Source organism: Chiloscyllium plagiosum, unplaced genomic scaffold (genome assembly GCF_037043375.1).
Source record: "Chiloscyllium plagiosum isolate Xiang-an unplaced genomic scaffold, Cpla_swu_hap1 HiC_scaffold_31, whole genome shotgun sequence".
Lineage (NCBI taxonomy): Eukaryota > Metazoa > Chordata > Chondrichthyes > Orectolobiformes > Hemiscylliidae > Chiloscyllium > Chiloscyllium plagiosum.
In genome coordinates, this window is record NW_028270169.1 from 322,251 (window position 1) to 343,116 (window position 20,866).

The 20,866-nt window shown below is 43.8% G+C and overlaps 1 protein-coding gene across 3 annotated transcripts in view; it reads right to left on the minus strand.

The window, feature by feature from the left end:
• LOC122561888 (integrin alpha-E-like) overlaps positions 1–20,866 on the minus strand; it is a 397,374-nt gene that overhangs the window by 303,552 nt on the left and 72,956 nt on the right. For all 3 annotated transcript variants that reach the window (XR_006315137.2, XM_043714220.2, XM_043714221.2), the window contains 2 exons: positions 7,639–7,713; positions 4,675–4,749 (listed from right to left, as the gene is read on the minus strand). Coding sequence is in view for 2 of the 3 variants with exons in the window: in XM_043714220.2 (XP_043570155.2) it covers positions 4,675–4,749; positions 7,639–7,713 (150 nt within the window). In the remaining variant the exon portion in view is untranslated. The remainder of the gene's footprint in view (positions 1–4,674; positions 4,750–7,638; positions 7,714–20,866) is intronic.

Below are 20,866 nucleotides of genomic sequence, written 5' to 3' on the forward strand. Positions count from 1 at the left end.
GGTCATGCCTCACAAGCCTTACTGAATTATTTGAGGATGTGACAAAACACATTGATGAAGATTGAGCAGTGGATGTGGCATACATGGATTTTAGCAAGGCCTTTGATAAGGTTCCCCATGGTAGGTTCATTCATGAAGTAAGGAGGCAAGGGATACAGGGAAATCTGGCAGTCTGGATACAGAACTGGCTGGCCCTTAGAAGACAGCGGGTGGTAGTAGATGGAAAGTATTCACTGGAGCGCGGTGACCAGTGCTGTTCTACAGGGATCTGTTCTGGGACCTCTTCTCTTTGTGACTTTTATAAATGACTTGGATGAGGAAGTGCAAGGGTGAGTCAGTAAGTTCGCTGATGACACGAAGATTGGTAGAATGGTGGATAGTGTGGAGGGTATTGCAGGCTGCAACAGGACATTGACAGGATGCAGAACTGGACTAATAAGTGGCAGATGGAGTTCAACCTGAAAAAGTGTGAAGTCATTCATTTTGGAAGGTCAAATATGAATGCAGAATACAGGGTTAAAGGCAGGATTCTTGATAGTATCGAGGAACAGAGAGATCTTGGAGTCCAAGTTGCCACCAAGTTCATAGGGTTATTGAGAAGGTGAATGGTGTGTTGGCTTTCATTAGCAGGGGGATTCAGGTTAAGAGCAAGGAGGTTACACTCTCTAGAGCCCTGGTTAGACCATACTTGGAATATTGTGTTCAGTTCTGCTTGCCTCATTATAGGAAGGATGTGAAAGCTTTAGAGATGGTGCAGAGGAGATTTACTAAGACGCTGCTTGGACTGGAGGCTATGGCTGATGAAAAAAGGTTGAGGGAGCTAAGGCTTTTCTCATTGGAGTGAAGGAAGGTGAGAGGCGACTTACTAGAGGTGTACAACATGATGAGAGGCATAATAGTACGAATAGTCAGACTTTTTCCCAGGGCAAAATTGGCTATCACAAGGGGGCATAATTTTAAGGTATTTAGAGGAAGGTTTAGGAGAGATGTCAAAGGTCAATTCTTTACACAGAGTAGTGGGTGCGTGGAATGCACTGTCAGCGGTGTTAGTAGAGTCAGATATATTAGGGACATTTAAGCAACTCTTGGATAGGCAAATGGATGATAGTAAAAAGAACAGTATTTAAATTAGTTTGATCTTAGAGTAGCATAAAAGTTCGGCACCACATCAAGGGCTGAAGGGCCTGTACTGTGCTGCACTGTTCTATGTTCTATGTTTAGGAAACTGAAAGCAGACAAGACACTTGCAGAACATAAAAGAAGCAGGAAAGAAATTAAATAATGAATTAGGAGTGCTAAAAAGAGTCATGAAATGTCCTTAGCAAGTAAGATTAAGGAGAATGCCAAGGCATTTTACATGTGTGTCATATGTATATTATAATACAATTGCAACATTTAAAAGGTATCTGGATGGGTATATGAATAGGAAGCGTTTGGAGGGATATGGACCAGATGCTGACAAATGGAACTAGACTAGGTTGGGATATCTGGTCAGCATGGATGAGTTGGATCGAAGTGTCTGTTTCTGTACTGTACATCTCCATGACTCTATGACTCTATGTGGGTCTTTGCCAAATGTCTTCTATTGATGTACCGTACATCAACAGGCAACCTTTATTTGAACTGGAGACCTGTGACCAACAGTGTTCCACAGGGATCAGTGCTGGGTCCATTTTGGTTTGTTATTTATGTAAATGATTAAGATGAGAAAATAGAAAGCATGGTCACTAAGCATAACACCAAGATTGATGGTATAATGGACAGTGAAGGTTTTCTAAGTTTACAAAAAGATCTTTCTCAAAAAAGGGGACATGAGATAACTTTGACAAAGAGAGGTAAGGACCATCCAAAGAGTTTTTACAAATACATTAAGGACAAAAGAGTAACTAGGGAGAGAATAGGGTCCCTCAATGATCAACAAGGCGGCCTTTGTGTGAAGCTGCAGAAAATGGGGGAGATACTAAACGAATATTTTGCATCAGTATTTACTGTGGAAAAGGACATGGAAGATATAGAATGTAGGGAAGTAGTGGATACATCTTGAAAAATGTCCACGTTACAGAGGAGGAAATGCTGGATGTCTTGAAAATGCATAAAAGTGGATAAATCCCCTAGACCTGATCAGGTATATCCTAGAACACTGTGGAAAGCTAGGGAAGTGATTGCTGGGCCTCTTACTGAGATATTTGTATCAGCAATAGTCACAGGTGAGGTGCCAAAAGATTGCAGCCACTGTTAAGAAAGGTGGTAAGGAGAAGCCAGGGAACTATAGACCAGTGAGCCTGACGTCAGTGATGGGCAAGTTGTTGGAGGGAATCCTGAGGGACAGGATGTCCATGTATTTGGAAAGGCAAGGCAAGGGATAGTCAACATGGCTTTATGCATGGGAAATCATGTCTCACAAACTTGATTGAGTTTTTTTAAGAAGTAACAAAGAGGATTGATGAGGGCAGAGCAGTAGATGTGATCTATATGGACTTCAGTAAGGCGTTCGACAAGGTTCCCCATGGGAGACTGATTAACAAGGTTAGATCTCATGGAATACAGGGAGAACTAGCCATTTGGATGCATAACTGGTTCAAAGGTAGAAGACAGAGGGTGGTGGTGGAGGGTTGTTTTTCAGATTGGACGCCCGTGACCAATGGAGTGCCACAAGGATTGGTGTTGGGTCCACTACTGCTTGTCATTTACATAAATGATTTGGATATGAGCACAAGAGATACAGTTAGTAAGTTTGCAGATGACACCAAAATTGGAGGTGCAGTGGACAGTGAAGAAGGTTACCTCAGATTACAATGGTATCTTGATCAGATGGGCCAATAGGCTGAGGAGTGTCAGATGGAGTTTAATTCAGATAAATGCGAGGAGCCACATTTTGGGAAAGCAAATCTTAGCAGGACTTATACACTTAATGGTAAGGTCCTAGGGCGGACCTAAGAGACTAAGAGACTTACTGAACTAAGAGACCTTGGAGTGCAGGTTCATAGCTCCTTGAAAGTGGAGTTGCAAGTAGATAGGATAGTGAAGAAGGCGTTTGGTCAGAATATTGAGTACAGGAATTGGAAGGTAATGTTGCGGACGTACAGGACATTGGTTAGACCACTGTTGGAATATTCCGATCAGAAGGATATTGTAAAACTTGAAAGAGTTCAGAAAAGATTTACAAGGATATTGCCAGGGTTGGAGGATTTCAGCTATCAAGAGAGGTTGAATAGGTTAGGGCATGGATAGGATAAATAGACAAAGCTTTTTCCCTGGGGTGGGGGAATCCAGAACTAGAGGGTATAGGTTTAGTGTAAGAGGGGAAAGATATAAAAGAGACCTAAGGGGCAACTTTTTCACGCAGAGGGTGGTATGTGTATGGAATGAGCTGTACAGGAAGTGGTGGAGGCTAGTACAATTGCAACATTTAAAAGGCACCTTGATGGGTATACGAATAGGAAAGGTTTGGAGGGATATGGGCCGGGTGCTGGCAGGTGGGACTAGATTGGGTTAGGATATCTGGTTGGCATGGACAAGTTGGACTGACGGGTCTGTTTCCATGCTGTATATCTCTATGACTCTAATTGGGTCAATGGGCGAAAGAGTGGCACGTGGAGTTTAATTTGGGTAAATGCAAAGTATTGCATTTTGGTAAAACAGGCAAAGACAAGACTTATCCAATTAAAAATAGGGCCTTGGGCAGTATTGTTGAACAGAGATCTAGGAGTTCAGGCACATTATACTTTGCATCACACATAGATAGGGTGGTTAAGAAGGTGTTTAGTATGCTTGCCTTCATTGCTCAGATCTTGAGTAAAACATTTGGGACATTATATTGAAGTTGTAAAGGATGCTGATGAGGCCTCTTCAGAGAGCTGTGTCCAGTTCTGGCCTTCCTGTTATCAGAAGAATATTATTAAGCTGGGGGGAGGGGGGGAAGATGAGATTTACCAGGATGTTGCTGGGAATGGAGGGCTTGAGTTATAAGGAGGGGCTAAATAGGCTGGGATGTTTTCCACTGGAGAGGGGGGTTTGGGGGTGGGACATGTGGTGTTATCGCTGTATTACTACTCCAGAAACCTAGGTAATATATTGGGAACTTCTCACGGCAGGTGGTGGAATTTGAATTCAATAAAAATCTGAAATTAACAGTGTAATGTTGACCATGAATCCATTGATAATTCTTGGAAAAATCTACCTGGTACATTAATGTCCTTTAAGGAAGGAAATTCTGTCCTTACCTTGTCTGACCTACATGTGAATCTAGACCCATAGCAATGTGGGTGACTCTTAACTGCTCTCTGGCTAATTATAGGTGAGCAAGAAATGTTGGCCTAGTCAGCAATGCCCATATCCTGCTTCGCTGGTAATTAGAATTTCACCAAGTTCCTCTTTCTCTTCCACTTCCTGATTTACAGTTATTATTCGGCTGCTTTTTGAATCCTCTATAGTGAAGACAGAGCAAGATATTTCTTCATTTCATCCACTATTTCCTTATTATTTTCTACTAGTTTTCCATCCTCTCTGGAGGATCAACTCTCACTTTACTTTTCCTTCTTTTAAGATGCCTGTTTAAAAAAAAACATGCTGACTGTACACTATTCTTTATACAACAATAACTGGCCCAGAGAGTCTGGAATTTCTTTTGATCTGTTGACAGACAATACATGAGTCATGTAGTGGTCAAATTACCTGGGAATTCATTGTCTTTCTTGGTGGTGTTGTTATTCTTCTTCTTGCTGTTGGTAGTAATTAGTTTGATTTTTCCTGAAACAACAAGAAATAAGTATAACCATCAGAGTCTTCAGCTCAAGTTTGCATGCTTGTTATCCATGTCAGCCTTACATCAATGGCAGCACTGTCACTTCTGAATCAAAAATTGAGTGGTTCAACTTCAGTTGTCCAGATTGACGATTGGACTGCAAGAAATGCAATAGAAAATGTGCACAAAACAAGAAGTCGCAAACAACCAAGCAAAAACATTTTTGTATTGCACATTGATTGAGGGTTCAGGATATCAGGAAGACCTCCACTGTACTTTTCAGATAATGACTGTGGGAGCTATTACATCCACGTGAGAGTGCAGATAGGACTATGGATTAGCAGATAGGACTATGGATTAGCATCTCATACAACAAATGGAACCTCAGGCAAAGCAAGGCTCCCACAATATTGCTGAAGAATGTCAGACTAGTTTAATGCTAAGGTCTCTAGAGTAGCGCTTCAATCCACAGCCTTCTGATTCAGAAGCAAGACTGGTGGCAATTGAAAAATGCTGTCATCTTCTATGAAGCATTTTGGATGCTTTCCAACAAAGTTAGACAACAGCTAAGCATAAATTATTGGTGATTCTACAGTCAGATAAAAAGCCAGAGTTTGCAATTAGAAATATAGGAGCATGAGTAGATCATGTAGCCCTTTAAGTTTGTTCCCCCATTCTACATTATGGCTGATTATATTTTTATAAAGCTATTTGTGTCCACAGGACACCTGTTAATGAAGTAGTTTTGAAATGTCATTGTTATAGTGTAGGGATAGACATATAGTTTAGTGAGCAGAGGTAAGTCAATCACCAAGGCAGTGTGCCTTCTGGGAGCTGAAGTTTAGGGTATAGATAGGAAATTGGATGCTTGGCTAAAGACAAATGTCAGGTATCTGGACTTGCTTTACATACTATTATTTAGATAGTGAAAAGATCTTAAACTGATTTTATCTTATTTAAATTATTTTTCTAAAATGGATGCTTGCAGATTTTAAAATGGCTACTATTGAATATGGAATGAACAGTTAACTAAATCCAGAAATGTCCAGCAATTACCAGGATAAAAACAAACTCATCACCCCATGGAATATAAGCATATGAATTCGAAGCAAGATCAGGTCATTAAGTCCCTTGAATCTGCTCTGCCAGTTAAAATCGTCACGTTTGATCTGACTTTAACTTCAACACCATATTCTTGCCAATAATGTGACACTCTTTGCAACACACCTTGCTTTATTTGAACATTTTACCTAAGCCAACATGGAGGTCTTGTGGACAAGATGTTTACCTCAAAAATGACAATCAAAATCCAAAGTGTTCAGTTTTCCTTTAAATTCATGGGATGTTGGTATTACTGGTGAGGTCAGCATTTATTGCCCAGACAGTAATTAAGAGTCAATCACATTACTATCTGTTGCAAACACAATGGTTTCTGATAAGGAAGCATCAAAACCACAGTGTTGAATGAGTGTCTCACTTTAATACCCACTCACATGATTGAAACTACTAGTTTGCTTGAAAATACAGCTTTGCTTTTTGTTTATCAATCCACTTCTAGCATCTGAAGAACAAACAGTTCCATGCTCTAAGACTACATCTGATCTCAATGTATCCCCAAAAATCTGATTCCAGAAAGAAATCTGTGATCTGCCTGTGAAGTAAACCAAGTAAGCAAGACAACTGAAAGAACCTCAACTGCATACTGACTTAGAGTTTTTAATTCTCATAAGCTACTTATATCTTTGGTTTAAGTCATTTAAAAATTTTTAATTTCTTTCCTTTCTCTTTTGTTTCTTTGTTAAATGCATATGTTTGTGAATGTACATAATGTCATAGAGATGTACAGCACGGAAACAGACCCATCGGTCCAACTTGTCCATGCCTACCAGACATCCTAATCCAATCTCGTCCCACCTGCCAGCACCCAGCCCATATCCCTCCAAACCCTTCCTAATCATATACTCATCCAGATGCCTTTTAAATGTTGCAATTGTACTAGCCTCCACCACTTCCTCTGGCAGCCCATTCCATACACGCAACACCCTCTACGTGAAAAAGTTGCCCCTTAGGTATCTTTTATATTTTTTCCCCCTCACCCTAAACCTATGCCCTCTAGTTCTGAACTTCACAAACCCAAGAAAAAGATCTTGTCTTATTTACCCTACACATGTCCCTCATGATTTTCCTCTGGGTTTTGATTGCATTATTAAAACTTACTTTATTTTATCCCTATAGAATTTGATCTGAGTCATTTTAAATTGGACTTCACAAATTGGGTTCAGTGAAACAAATCCTTGCCTATTTTTTAAAAGTAAAGAAGAAAATTAAAAACCAATCTCTTGTTATGTACAGGAGAGGTAGATAGTTAAATATAATTATATTCATCTGTCCATCTTCTCTGAACAAAATAGGTACAAATGATACACAGGTAGTTTGTCCCATGAGAATATAATGATCAGTATTGTTAAGATTAAAGAACCAGAGATGAGCTTCCCACCCATTGCCTGATCCCCTTCTATGGTGGGAGTAGTGACATTAATATCAATGTTATAACCTGTGTTTTGTCAGGAAGGATAAGCAAATCATTGGCTTCACTGACTCCCCAGAGATTCAGATACAAAACATGTGTTTATTAACAACCAGAAAATATTTGGTGGAGAATGCAAATGTTTGAAGATGGATGAATACGTAACTTTGGATTCAGTACTTGCTCCTTGTTTAGATGTGATAATGTTTAATGATGATGTATTGGCTGGATTTAATAGGCTGCCAAAATCACTGATCACCTGGCTAAAAGGTCTGAGGGGATGCTGTACACAAGAAAAACAGTTACCCAATTCTTCACTCCTCATTACAAATTTATTGATATCTAGGAAATAACCTGACACGTTTACCTGTGAAATCTTCATGTTTTTCCAACTTGTTGTTGTTGTTATTGTTGCTGCTGTTATCCCCAGTACTGAATTTCACTGCAATGAAATCAGATCGATTATTTTCTTATTTATTTCCATAACATTAATCAAAAGTTTAACAACATATCAAAGTAGAAGTTTAAAGTCATAGCTGATCAGGAAACTATTTGACAACAGAACCTAATTCAGCACCAGCTCTTCAACTACAGCAAGCTACTAGTTTTCTTTTCTCACTAGAATTTAGGGACTATTTAGGGGCAGCCAGCAGGGCTAACTGTCCTTCGATCAGTTAGCATGAAAATACGAGATATCTAACAAGGACCTCTGTTTTTTTTCAAGTTAGGTATTTTATTCAAAAAAATTAAACACTTCACAGCCCGTATCAAATTACAAATATGATTAGATTAGATTAGATTGCCTATAGTGTGGAACAGGCCCAACAAGTCCACAGCGACCCTCCGCAGAGTAACCCACCCAGACCCATTTCCCTTTGACTAACACTATGGGCAATTTAGCATAACCAATTCACCTGACCTGCACATCTTTGGACTGTGGGAGGAAACCAGAGCACCCAGACATGGGGAGAATGTGCAAATTCCACACAGACAGTCGCCCGAGGCTGGAATCGAACCTGGGATACTGGTGCTGTGAGGCAGCAGTGCTAACCACTGAGCCACCATGCCATCTCATGATCATCACAGATGTCACATATTTCTCAGAAATTCTCCCCAGATATTAATGACATGATGTGTCATCAAGTCTCACTTTTGCTAATCTGTCATTAAAATTCCCTCTTAAGAACCATATCATCATGGACTGTGAAAGCTTCTCGCCCGTACTTAAGCAGATTCAACTCCAGCTTGGCACTGACAGCTAGGTTGGGTTTTGCCTTGAGCTTCAATTTTATTCAGTTGCATCAAACAAATATGTTTGAAGGCTATTCAACCACCAACCTCAGCTATACTGAACTTTAAATGGCACATGGCTTCCTCTGAGCTCTCACATTTCTTCTGATTTTTCCAAAGCTCTGACCCAAACATTTATCTACACAATAACTCAGAACTTTGGTCTAAGTTGTAAAAGCAAGGAGATATTCAATTTGTCTTGATTTCCCACTAAATGTCCTGTGTAATTTAGTTGCCTTCCCAGCAGTACAGCTAAAAATAATACTGCCTATCACAGTCTACTTCTCTCTCTCTCTCTCTGAATAGCTCCTTGCTTTTTAGTGAACCCTGAAGTATAATGAATGATCTATTGAAACCTTTCCACAAATCTGACCCCTATTGCAAAGCAAAATTGAATGCAGCTGAAGGAATAATTAAATGTAGCAAACACTTAGAACTCTCTAGTCCTTACCTATTATCATTTTCACATAATGCTTGCTCGCAGTACAAACTGAATACAATTTAAAAAGGATTCATCAAGCAATTTAAATATTTTAGGGGTAGCCAGCAGGGCTGTCCCCTTTCGCCACTTTTTAAGTTGGGGATTGAACCATTGGCAGAGGCCATTCGTAGGGATCCTAATATATCAGCTCCAGAAGTGGGGTTAAAATTATATGAGTTCATTGTGTGCAGGCAATGTCTTAATTTTTTTGTCAAATCCAGCAGTTTCAGTTCCTCATGTATTTGGCGCCTTTTCAGGGTACAAGATTAATTTTGCAAAATCAGAGGCTATGCCTATGGTGGTCTTATGAAAGTGCTAGGTATTTAGGGCGAATATTGATTCCCATTTAAGTGGTCACAGGGGTGCTTTGTGTATTTGGGCATATTCATTACTCCAGTTCTGGATCAGCTGTTCAGATGGGAGGCACTTCCGGTCTCGTGGTTGGGTCGGATAGCGCTTATTAAGATGAATATTCTCCCCCGTTTGCTATACCCTATACGGATGCTCCCCCTGATTTTCAATAAGCAAACATTCAGGAGACTGAATGGCTGGTTCAGCTCCTTTATTTGGCATCGTAAGCGGCACCTCATTAAATTAGCTAAACTGCAACTGCCTCACAGATTGGAGGGAAATGAACCTTCTGGACATTAAAAGCTACCAACTAAGCTCGCTTTTATCCTACGTGAGTGATTGGGCTTGTGGGGACCCTCTTTCAATATAGTTAGATATCAAAGCCTCCCAGGCAAGGTTTCCCCTTAATAGCTTGCTGTTTTTGGACAAAATGAGGACAGTTAGGGAATATTGCCATAACCCAATAGTTATCAATACTGTTAAAGCATGGAGGACAATTCAGCAGAGGGAAAGCAATATTGGCAAAATACCTTCTTTTGCACCTATTGTGAGTATGTGGAGTCTTCAACCGGGGATGAAAAATTCAGGATTCAAATGTTAGGCAGCTAGAGGTGTGTCTTTCATGGGCAATTTATTTGAGGAAGACACAATGATGTCCTTCAATCACAGAAATACGAGCTATCTAACAGGGACATCTTTTGTTTTTTCAAGTTTGATATTTTATTCAAAAACAGACTACACTTTTGACTGATCCATACAAATCTGATATAGAGGAGAGGATGCTCAGTATACTTTCTGCCAGCACTTTATATCATCAATTGGGGGGTGCCCCCTCAGATGAGTTCAATTGACTTTGCAGTGTGTGGGAGACAAAGCTAAGTGTTAAAATCTCCTCCGAGGCATGGGATGATATTTGGGAATACACAAGAAAGATATCAATTTGCAATAGGACCCATGCTTTATAGTTGAAGATCCTCCACAGGGTCCACTTGACTCCAGACTGATTGTCAAAATTTAAACCAGGATGTCTTCAACATGTCCCGAGTGTAATGTTTGTACGAGCACTCTTACCCATTGTCTCTGGTCTTGTGGTAGGCTTCAAACATACTGGAGTGCTGTGGCAGGTGCAATGGAGAGGAATTTGGGTGAAAGGGTGGAGAAGGACCTGATCTCTCTTCTTCTCACAACCACATCTGCTTCAAGCCCATCCCCTCCCATTTGTCTCTTTACCCCGGAGGATCCCAGCCTCATTCCTGATGAAGGGGTCCACAAGGTGGCAATACAAGTAGATAAGGTGGTCAAGAAAGCATACAGCATGGCTGTATTCATCAATTGGGGCGTAGAGTATGACAATTGGCAAGTCATGTTACACCTGTAAAGAACCTTAGTTAGGCTACATTTGGAATATTGTGTACAGTTCTGATTGTCACTTGACAAGAATGATGTGGAGGCTTTGGAGAGGATATAGAGATGGTTTACCGGGATGTTGCCTGGTTTGGAGGGTATTAGCTGTGAGGAGAGATTGGACAACCTTGGTGTGGTTTCACCAGAACATTGAAGGCTGAGGGGCAACCTGATCAAAGTTTACAAAATTACAGAGGTATGGATGGAGTGAACAGTCTTTTACCCAGAGTAGAAATATCAATTGTAGAGGTTTAAGGTAAAATGGAGAAAGCTGAAAGGAGAAGTGAGAGGCAAGTTTTTTTTGCAAGTGTTTGGAATGCGCTGCCAGAGGAGTTGTGGAGGTGGATACAAAAGCAATGTTTAAGAGGTATCTTGACAAATATATGAATAGACATGGAATAGAGGGATCTGGACTGGCTTTTCGTTTCCAAAGGCATCATGTGTTGGTGCAGTCTTGGTGTGCTGAGGGGCTTATTCCTGTGCTATATTGTTCTACGACCCACCCTCCCATCCTGGCACTTTCCCCCGCCACCGCAGGAACTGTAAAACCTGTGCCCACACCTCCTCCCTCACCTCCATCCAAGGCCCTAAAGGAGCCTTCCACATCCATCAAAGTTTTACCTGCACATCCACTAATATCATCTATTGTATCCGTTGCTCCTGATGCGGTCACCTCTACTTTGGGGAGATTGGGCGCCTCCTAGCAGAGCGCTTTAGGGAACATCTCTGAGACACCCGCATCAATCAACCAAATCGCCCAGTGGCTCAACATTTCAACTCCCCCTCCCACTCTGCCGAGGATATGGAGGTGCTGGGCCTCCTCCACCGCCGCTCCCTCACCACCAGACGCCTGGAGGAAGAACGCCTCATCTTCCGCCTCGGAACACTTCAACCCCAGGGCATCAATGTGGATTTCAACAGTTTCCTCATTTCCCCTTCCCCCACCTCATCCTAGTTTCTAACCTCCAGCAACTCGACTTGTCCGGACTTGTCCGACCTGCCCAGCTCCTTTTCCACCTATCCACTCCACCCTCTCTTCCCTGACCTATCACCTTCATCTCCTTCCCCACTGACCTATTGTACTCTATGCTACTCTCTCCCCACCCCCACCCTCCTCTAGCTTATCTCTCCATGCTTCAGGCTCTCTGCCTTTATTCCTGATGAAGGGCTTTTGCCCGAAACGTCGATTTTGCCTGTCCTCGGATGCTGCCTGAATTGCTGTGCTCTTCCAGCACCACTAATCCAGAATCTGGTTTCCAGCATCTGCAGTCATTGTTTTTACCTCGTTGATTTTAACCCTACTGCGAATCCTCTTGCAAGGATGCCTGCCTTGAAGAAGTTTTCCTCCTCTCTCTACAAGAATCTCAGGGAGTCTCTCTCTCACTGCAACTCCCAGGTCATTTCCTCAGCCTTGAAGCTCTTCAACCATGTCCTGAAACAAACTCGCTATCACAGCCACATCTGCTTCCTCAGTGCCTGTCTCCGTAACCAACTCACCCCACACGGACTCCGGACCAACCTTAAACCAGCAGAGTTCGGACCCAAACAGGACAAACAGTACAGACTACAGATTCAAAAACACCAGCAACGGTTCTCCATCAAGATCCTCCGCTCCACGCTTGCAGCAATGCGCCGGTACCTAACCTCTCTACAGTCTGCCCTGCCTCAGCTGAGGGCCACACTCTCTCAGAATTGCAAAGGACCCACTCTGTACTACATCCTCAGGAGAATTCATACTCTCAACAAACAGTATTTCAATTCCATCTCAAACATCAAAAACTGTAAGTACAACAAACTTTTATCTACTCACCTCCATAACCAGCGCTCCTCAAACATTCCAGAAGATTCCCCTGGCCTCGGAAACAACATTAGCCATGTGGCTGATGCAGCTACCACCCCCACGCTGATTGATGATGTCACTTCTGCCCCCATCATGGTCACTCCCACAGCCACTTCCGGCCCTCACATCATCACTGATGCCACACGCTCAGTGACTTCCGTCACCCCTACTGCCATGTCTGCCACCACCTCCGCCCCCACCAGCGCCACTCACCTGCATTCTGCTGACACGCCCCCCACAGACCCCACTGTCACTATCCCCACCCCCCAGAACCCCGAGGGGAACACTACCCCTGCTCATGACTCTACCCCCATTCCTCTCACCACCACACCCACTCCAGGTACTGGCTCCGACCCCACTCCCAGCTCTACACCTACACCAGCTCCCGGCTGCCAGCCCTGCCGAGTTTTCACCATCCCCCCAGACCTCCCCCTCACTGAGGACGAACGATCAGTCCTTAGCAAAGGACTCACCTTTGTCCCCCTCCGTCCACGCATCAATGAATTTAATACACGCCGTGACTTCGAACAATTCTTCCGTCGCCTCCGCCTCCGAGCTTACTTTCACAATCAGGACTCCCGCCCACCTTCCGAGGACCCCTTCGCCCACCTCCAACACACTACATCCACCTGGACACCCCGCGCTGGCCTATTACCTGCCCTCAACCTCTTCATTTCCAACTGCCGCCGGGACATTAACCGCCTCAACCTGTTGACCCCCCTCCCCCACTCCAACCTCTCACCCTCACAACGCGCAGCCCTCCAATCCCTCTGCTCCAATCCTGACCTCACCATCAAGCCAGCGGACAAAGGGGGCGCAGTGGTAGTCTGGCGCACTGACCTCTACATCGCTGAAGCCAAACGCCAACTCGAGGACACCTCTTCCTACCGCCCCCTTGACCATGACCCCACCCCCCCATCACCAAACCATCATCTCCCAGACCATACACAACCTCATCACCTCAGGAGATCTCCCACCCACAGCTTCCAACCTCATAGTCCGGGAACCCCTGCCCGGTTCTACCTCCTTCCCAAGATCCACAAGCCTGACCACCCTGGCCAACCCATTGTCTCAGCATGCTCCTGCCCCACTGAACTCATCTCTACCTATCTCGACACTGTCCTATCCCCCCTAGTCCAGGAACTCCCCACATACGTTCGAGACACCACCCACGCCCTCCACCTCCTCCAAGACTTCCGTTTCCCCGGCCCCCAACGCCTCATCTTCAACATGGATATCCAATCCCTCTACACCTCCATCCGCCATGACCAGGGCCTCCAAGCCCTCCGTTTTTTCCTCTCCAGACGTTCCCAACAGTACCCCTCCACCGACACTCTCATTCGTTTGGCCGAACTGGTCCTCACCCTTAACAATTTCTCCTTTGAATCCTCCCACTTCCTCCAGACCAAAGGGGTAGCCATGGGCACACGTATGGGCCCCAGCTATGCCTGTCTCTTTGTTGGCTACGTAGAGCAGTTGATCTTCCGTAATTACACCGGCACCACTCCCCACCTCTTCCTCTGCTACATTGATGACTGCATTAGCGCCACCTCGTGCTCCCGCGAGGAGGTTGAGCAATTCATCAACTTCACCAACACATTCCACCCTGACCTTAAATTTACCTGGACCATCTCTGACACCTCCCTCCCCTTCCTGGACCTCTCCATCTCCATCAGTGACGACCGACTTGACACTGACATTTTCTACAAACCCACCGACTCCCACAGATACCTGGATTACACCTCTTCCCACCCTACCTCTTGCAAAAATGCCATCCCGTATTCCCAATTCCTCCGCCTCCGCCGTATCTGCTCCCAGGAGGAGCGGTTCCACCATAGAACACACCAGATGGCCTCCTTCTGTAGAGACCGCAATTTCCCTTCCCACGTGGTTAAAGATGCCCTCCAACGCATCTCATCCACATCCCGCACCTCCGCCCTCAGACCCAACCCCTCCAACCGCAACAAGGACAGAACGCCCCTGGTGCTCACCTTCCACCCTACCAACCTTCGCATAAACCAAATCATCCGCCGACATTTCCGCCACCTCCAAACAGACCCCACCACCAGGGATGTATTTCCCTCCCACCCCTCTCCGCCTTCCGCAAAGACCGTTCCCTCCGTGACTACCTGGTCAGGTCCACGCCCCCCCTACGACCCACCCTCCCATCCTGGCACTTTCCCCTGCCACCGCAGGAACTGTAAAACCTGTGTCCACACCTCCTCCCTCACCTCCATCCAAGGCCCTAAAGGAGCCTTCCACATCCATCAAAGTTTTACCTGCACATCCACTAATATCATCTATTGTATCCGTTGCTCCCGATGCGGTCTCCTCTACTTTGGGGAGACTGGGCGCCTCCTAGCAGAGCGCTTTAGGGAACATCTCAGAGACACCCGCATCAATCAACCAAATCGCCCAGTGGCTCAACATTTCAACTCCCCCTCCCACTCTGCCGAGGATATGGAGGTGCTGGGCCTCCTCCACCGCCGCTCCCTCACCACCAGACGCCTGGAGGAAGAATGCCTCATCTTCCGCCTCGGAACACTTCAACCCCAGGGCATCAATGTGGATTTCAACAGTTTCCTCATTTCCCCTTCCCCCACCTCATCCTAGTTTCTAACCTCCAGCAACTCGACTTGTCCGGACTTGTCCAACCTGCCCAGCTCCTTTTCCACCTATCCACTCCACCCTCTCTTCCCTGACCTATCACCTTCATCTCCTTCCCCACTGACCTATTGTACTCTATGCTACTCTCTCCCCACCCCCACTCTCCTCTAGCTTATCTCTCCATGCTTCAGGCTCTCTGCCTTTATTCCTGATGAAGGGCTTTTGCCCGAAACGTCGATTTTGCCTGTCCTCGGATGCTGCCTGAATTGCTGTGCTCTTCCAGCACCACTAATCCAGAATCTATATTGTTCTTTGTTCATTTACCCACTTCTACATCAGGAATTCAGGTACTGACCTTTTTAAACATATTTGATCAGGAATTCATATACAGTCAGTTTTGATAAAACAAGATAGTTCCGTTCTGGGGCGATCTTGCGATATAAGAGAATTGCACAATAGCGTGCCATTTAAACCAATGGGGCTGGAATCGCATTATTGTCAACATGGATAAGGAAAGTTTGCATTATATAAATAATGATCTAATTTCTTCAATTGCATTAAAGCCAATTCACATTGGAGAAACATGCATTATAGCAGAACTGATTGTATTGAATTCCTGGATCAGTGGTGCTGGAAGAGCACAGCAGTTCAGGCAGCATCCGAGGAGCTTTGAAATCGACGTTTCGGGCAAAAGCCCTTCATCAGGACGAAGGGCTTTTGCCCGAAATGTCGATTTCGAAGCTCCTCAGATGCTGCCTGAACTGCTGTGCTCTTCCAGCACCACTGATCCAGAATCTGGTTTCCAGCATCTGCAGTCATTGTTTTTACCTGTATTGAATTCCTTTCAAATCTCCTGAATCTGCAGTTGTACAGGGCCCTGAGACCGCATCTGGAGTATTGTGTTCAGTTTTGGTCTCCAAATTTTAGGAAGGACATTCTGGCTATTGAGGGAGAGAAGCGTAGGCTCACAAGATCATTTCCCGGAATGGCAGGACTATCATATGATGAAAGATTGGAGCAACTGGGCTTGTATACACTTGAGTTTAGAAGGATGAGAGGGGATCTGATTGAGACATATAAGATTATTAAAGGATTGGACACTCTGGAGGCAGGAAGCATGTATCTGCTGATGGGTGAGTCCAGAACCAGAGGACACAGTTTAAAAATAAGGGGTAGGCCACTTAGCACAGAGTTGAGGAGAAACTTCTTCACCCAGAGAGTGATGGATATATGGAAAGCTCTGCCTAGAAGGCAGTGGAGGCCAAGTCTCTGGATACTTTCAAGAAAGAGATGGATAGAGCTCTTAAAAATAGTGGAATCAAGGGTTATGGGGATAAGGCAGGAGCAGGATACTGATTGTGGATGATCAGCCATGATCATAATGAATGGTGGTGCAGGCTCAAAGGGCCTACTCCTGCACCTATTGTCTAATTGCCTATTGTCTATTGTTCCCCATTTGGTAAGCCTTTCATTCCTGGGATCGTTCTTGTGAATCTCCCATGAACCCATTCCAGGACAATACATCTTTACTGAGGTATGGTGCCCAAAACTGCCACAATACTCTAAATGTAGTCTGATCAGAGCCTTATAAAGCCTCAGAAGTACATCACTGTTTTATATTCTAGTCCTTTCAAAATGAATGACAACACTGTATTTGTCTTCCTAACTACCGACTCAACCTTCAAGTTTACCTTAAGAGAAATCTGGACTCCCATGTCCCTTTGCACTTCAGATTTCTGAATTTTTTCACCATGTAGAAAATAGTCCATGCTTCTCTTCTTCCTACCAAAGTGCATGACCTCATACTTTCGCAAGTGATAGTTCATCTGCTACTTCTTTGCCCACTCTCCTAACCTGTCTAAATCTTTCTGCAGCCTCCTCGCCTTCTTAATGCTACCTGCCTTCCACCTATCTTTCTATCATCTGCAAACTTAGCCAGAATGCCCTCAGTTCCTACATTCAGATCATTAATCTATAAAGTGAAAAGTTGTGGTCCCAACACCGACACTTGTGAAACACCACTAGTTACCGGCTTCCATCCTGAGAATGTCTCTGCATTCTGCGAGACAGCCAATCTTCTATCCATGCTAGTACCATGCTTCTAACACCATGGGCTCCCATCATGCTCTGCAGCTTCCTGTGTGGCATCTTATCAAAGATCTTCTGAAAGTCCATATAGATAACATCCATTGGTTCTCCTTGGTCTAATCCGCTCATTACCTCCTCAAAGAATTCTAGCAGACTTGTCAGGCATGACATCCCCTTGATGAAACCATACTGAGTTTGCCCTATTTTACCATGCACTTCCAAGTATTCAGAAATTTCATCCTTCACAATGGACTCCAAAATCTTACCAACGACTGAGGTCAGGCTGATCGGCCTATTATTTCCCGCATTTTGCCTTACTTCTTTCTTAAATAGCGGGGTTATATGAGCAATTTTCAAGTCCTCTGGGACCCTCCCTGAATCCAATGATATCTGAAATGGTTCTGCAACATACTCTATACTTCCCACTTGCATTCTGGATAATTCTGGATAGGAGCAAGTGTAACAGGGTAGTTATTATGGGGCCTTTCCAAATATTGACTGGAAATACGATAGTTCAAGTACTTTAGATGGGTCAGTTTTATTCCAATGTGTGTCAGGATAGTTTCCTGACACAGTATGTAGACAAGCCAGAGGTGAGGCCACATTAGATTTGGTACTGGGTAATGAACCTGGCCAGATGTTAGATTTGGAGGTAGGTGAGCACTTTGGTGATAGTGATCACAATTTGGTTATGTTTACTTTAGCGATGGAAAGGGATAGGTATATACCGTAGGGCAAGATTTATAAATGGGGGAAAGGTAATCATCATGCAATTAGGCAAGATTTAGGATGCATAGGATGGGGAAGGAAACTGCAGGGGATGGACACAATTGAAATGTGGAGCTTTTTCAAGGAACAGCTACTGCATTTCCTTGATAAGTGTGTACCTGTCAGGCAGGGAGGAAGTGGTCGAGTGAGGGAGCCATGATTTACTAAGGAAGTTGAATCTCTTGTCAAGAGGAAGACAAGGCTTATATTAGGATGAGACATGAAGGATCAGTTAGGGTGCTTGAGAGTTACAGGTTAGCCAAGAAAGACCTAAAGAGAGAACTAAGAAGAGCCAGGAGGCGACATGAGAAGTAGTTGGCAAATTGGATCAAGGAAAACCCTAAAACTTTCCATAGGTATATCAGAAATAAAAGAATGACTAGAGTAAGATTAAGGCCAATCAATGACAGTGGTAGGAAGTTGTGCGTGGAGTCTGAGGAGATAGGAGAAGCGCTAAACGAATATTTATTGTTGGTATTCACACTGGAAAAAGACAATGTTGTCAAGAAGAATACTGAGATCCAGGCTACTAGACTCAACGAGATTGAGGTTCGCAAGGACAAGGTGTTAGCAATTCTGGAAAGTGTGAAAATAGATAAACTCCCTGGGCTGGATGGGATTTATCCTAGAATTCTCTGGGAAGCCAGGGAGGAGATTGCCGAGCCTTTGGCTTTGATCTTAATGTTGTAATTGTCTACAGGAAAAGTGCCAGAAGACTGGATCATAGCAAATGTGCCCTTGTTCAAGAAGGGGAGTAGAGACAACCCTGGTAATTATAGACCAGTGAGCCCTACTTCAGTTGTGGGTAAAGTGTTGGAAAATGTTATAAGAGATAGGATTTATAATCATCCAGAGAGGAACACATTGAATAGGGATAGGTAACATGGTTTTGTGAAGGTTAGTTCGTGCCTCACAAACCTTTTGAGTTCTGTGAGATGGTGAACAAACGGGTAGATGAGGGTAAAGCAGTTGATGTGTTATATCTGGATTTCAGTAAAGTGTTTGATAAGGTTCCCCATGGTCGGTTATTACACAAAATATGGAGGCATGGGATTAAGGGTGATTTAGCGGTTTGCATCAGAAATTGGCTAGCTGAAAAAAGACAGAGGGTAGTGGTTGATGGGAAATGTTCATCCTGGAGTTCATTTACTAATGGTGTACTACAAGGATCAGCTTTGGGGTCACTGTTTTTGTCATTTTTATAAATGACCTAGATGGGGCTGTAGAAGGATGGGTTAATAAATTTGCGGATAACACTCAGGTCAGTAGAGTTGTGTATAGTGCGGAAGGATGTTGCAGTTTACAGATGGTCTTAGGTAAGCTGCAGAGCTGGGCTGAAAGGTGGCAAATAGAATTTCATGTGGAGAAGTGTGAGGTGATTTGTTTTGAAAAGAGTAACAGGAATTTAGAATATTGGGCTAATGGTGAGATTCTTGGTAGTGCAGATGAATATAGGGATCTCAGTGTCCATGTACATAGATCTCTGAAAGTTGTCACCCAGGTTGATAGGACTGTTAAGAAAGCATACGGTGTGTTAGCTTTTATTGGTAGAGGGATTGAATTTCGGAGCCACGAGGTCATGCTGCAGCTGTACAAAACTCTGGTGCAGCCACACTTAGATTATTGCGTACAGTTCTGGTCACCGCATTTTAGGAAGGATGTGGAAGCTTTGGAAAGGGTTCAGAGGACATTTACTACGATGTTGCCTGATATGGAGGGAAGGTCTTTACGAGGAAATGTTGAGGGACTTGAGGCTGTTTTCTTTGGAAAGAAGAACATTGAGAGTTGACTTAGTTGAGATATATAAGATAATCAGATAGGGTGGACAGTGAGAGCCTTTTTCTGAGGATGGTAATACCTAGAATGAGGAGACATAGCTTTAAATTGAGGAGTGTTAGATATAGGGGAGATGTCAGAGGTAGTTTCTTTACTCAGAGTTTTAGGGGCATGGATTGCACTACCTGCAACAGTAGTAGACTTGCCAATCTTAGGGCATTTAAGTGGTCATTAGATAAACATATGGATGAAAATGGAATAACATAGGTTAGAGAGGCTTCAGATTGGTTCCACAGGTCAGTGCAACATCAAGGGCCGAAGGGCCTGTACTGTGGTGTAATGTTCTATGTTCTATGCATTTGATCTTCCAAAATGCATCATCTCACATGTGTTTGGATTAAACTCTATGTTCCATTTCTCTGCCCAAGTCTCCAGCCTGTCTCTATCCTGTAGTATCCTCTGGCAATTCTCCCACTATCCACATCCCCCCCAACCTTTGTGACACCTGCAAACTTACTCATCAGGCCAACGACATTCTCCTCCAAATTATTAATGTATATTATGAACAACAGGGCACTCAGCACTGATCCCTGCAGAAGATCACTGGTCACAGACCTCTAGTCAAAAAACACCCTTACACTGCTATTTTCTGCCTTCTATGACTCAGTCTGTTCTGTATCCAACTTACTAGTTCACTATGGATCTCATGTGACGTCAGCTTTTAGACAAGCCTGCCATGACGGACTTTGTCAAAGGCCTTGCAAAAGTCCTTGTAAACCACATCCATCACCCTGACCTCACCATTCATCTTTGTTTTTTTCCGCAAAAAACTCAGTCAAGTTTATGAGACAAGACCTTCTCCACACAAAGCCTTGTTACCTATCTCTAATAAGTCCATATTTTTCAAAATGTAACTAAATCCTATTCCCAAGAATCTTCTCCAATGATTTCCCTGCCACTGATATAAGGCTCAGCACATCGTAGTTTCCC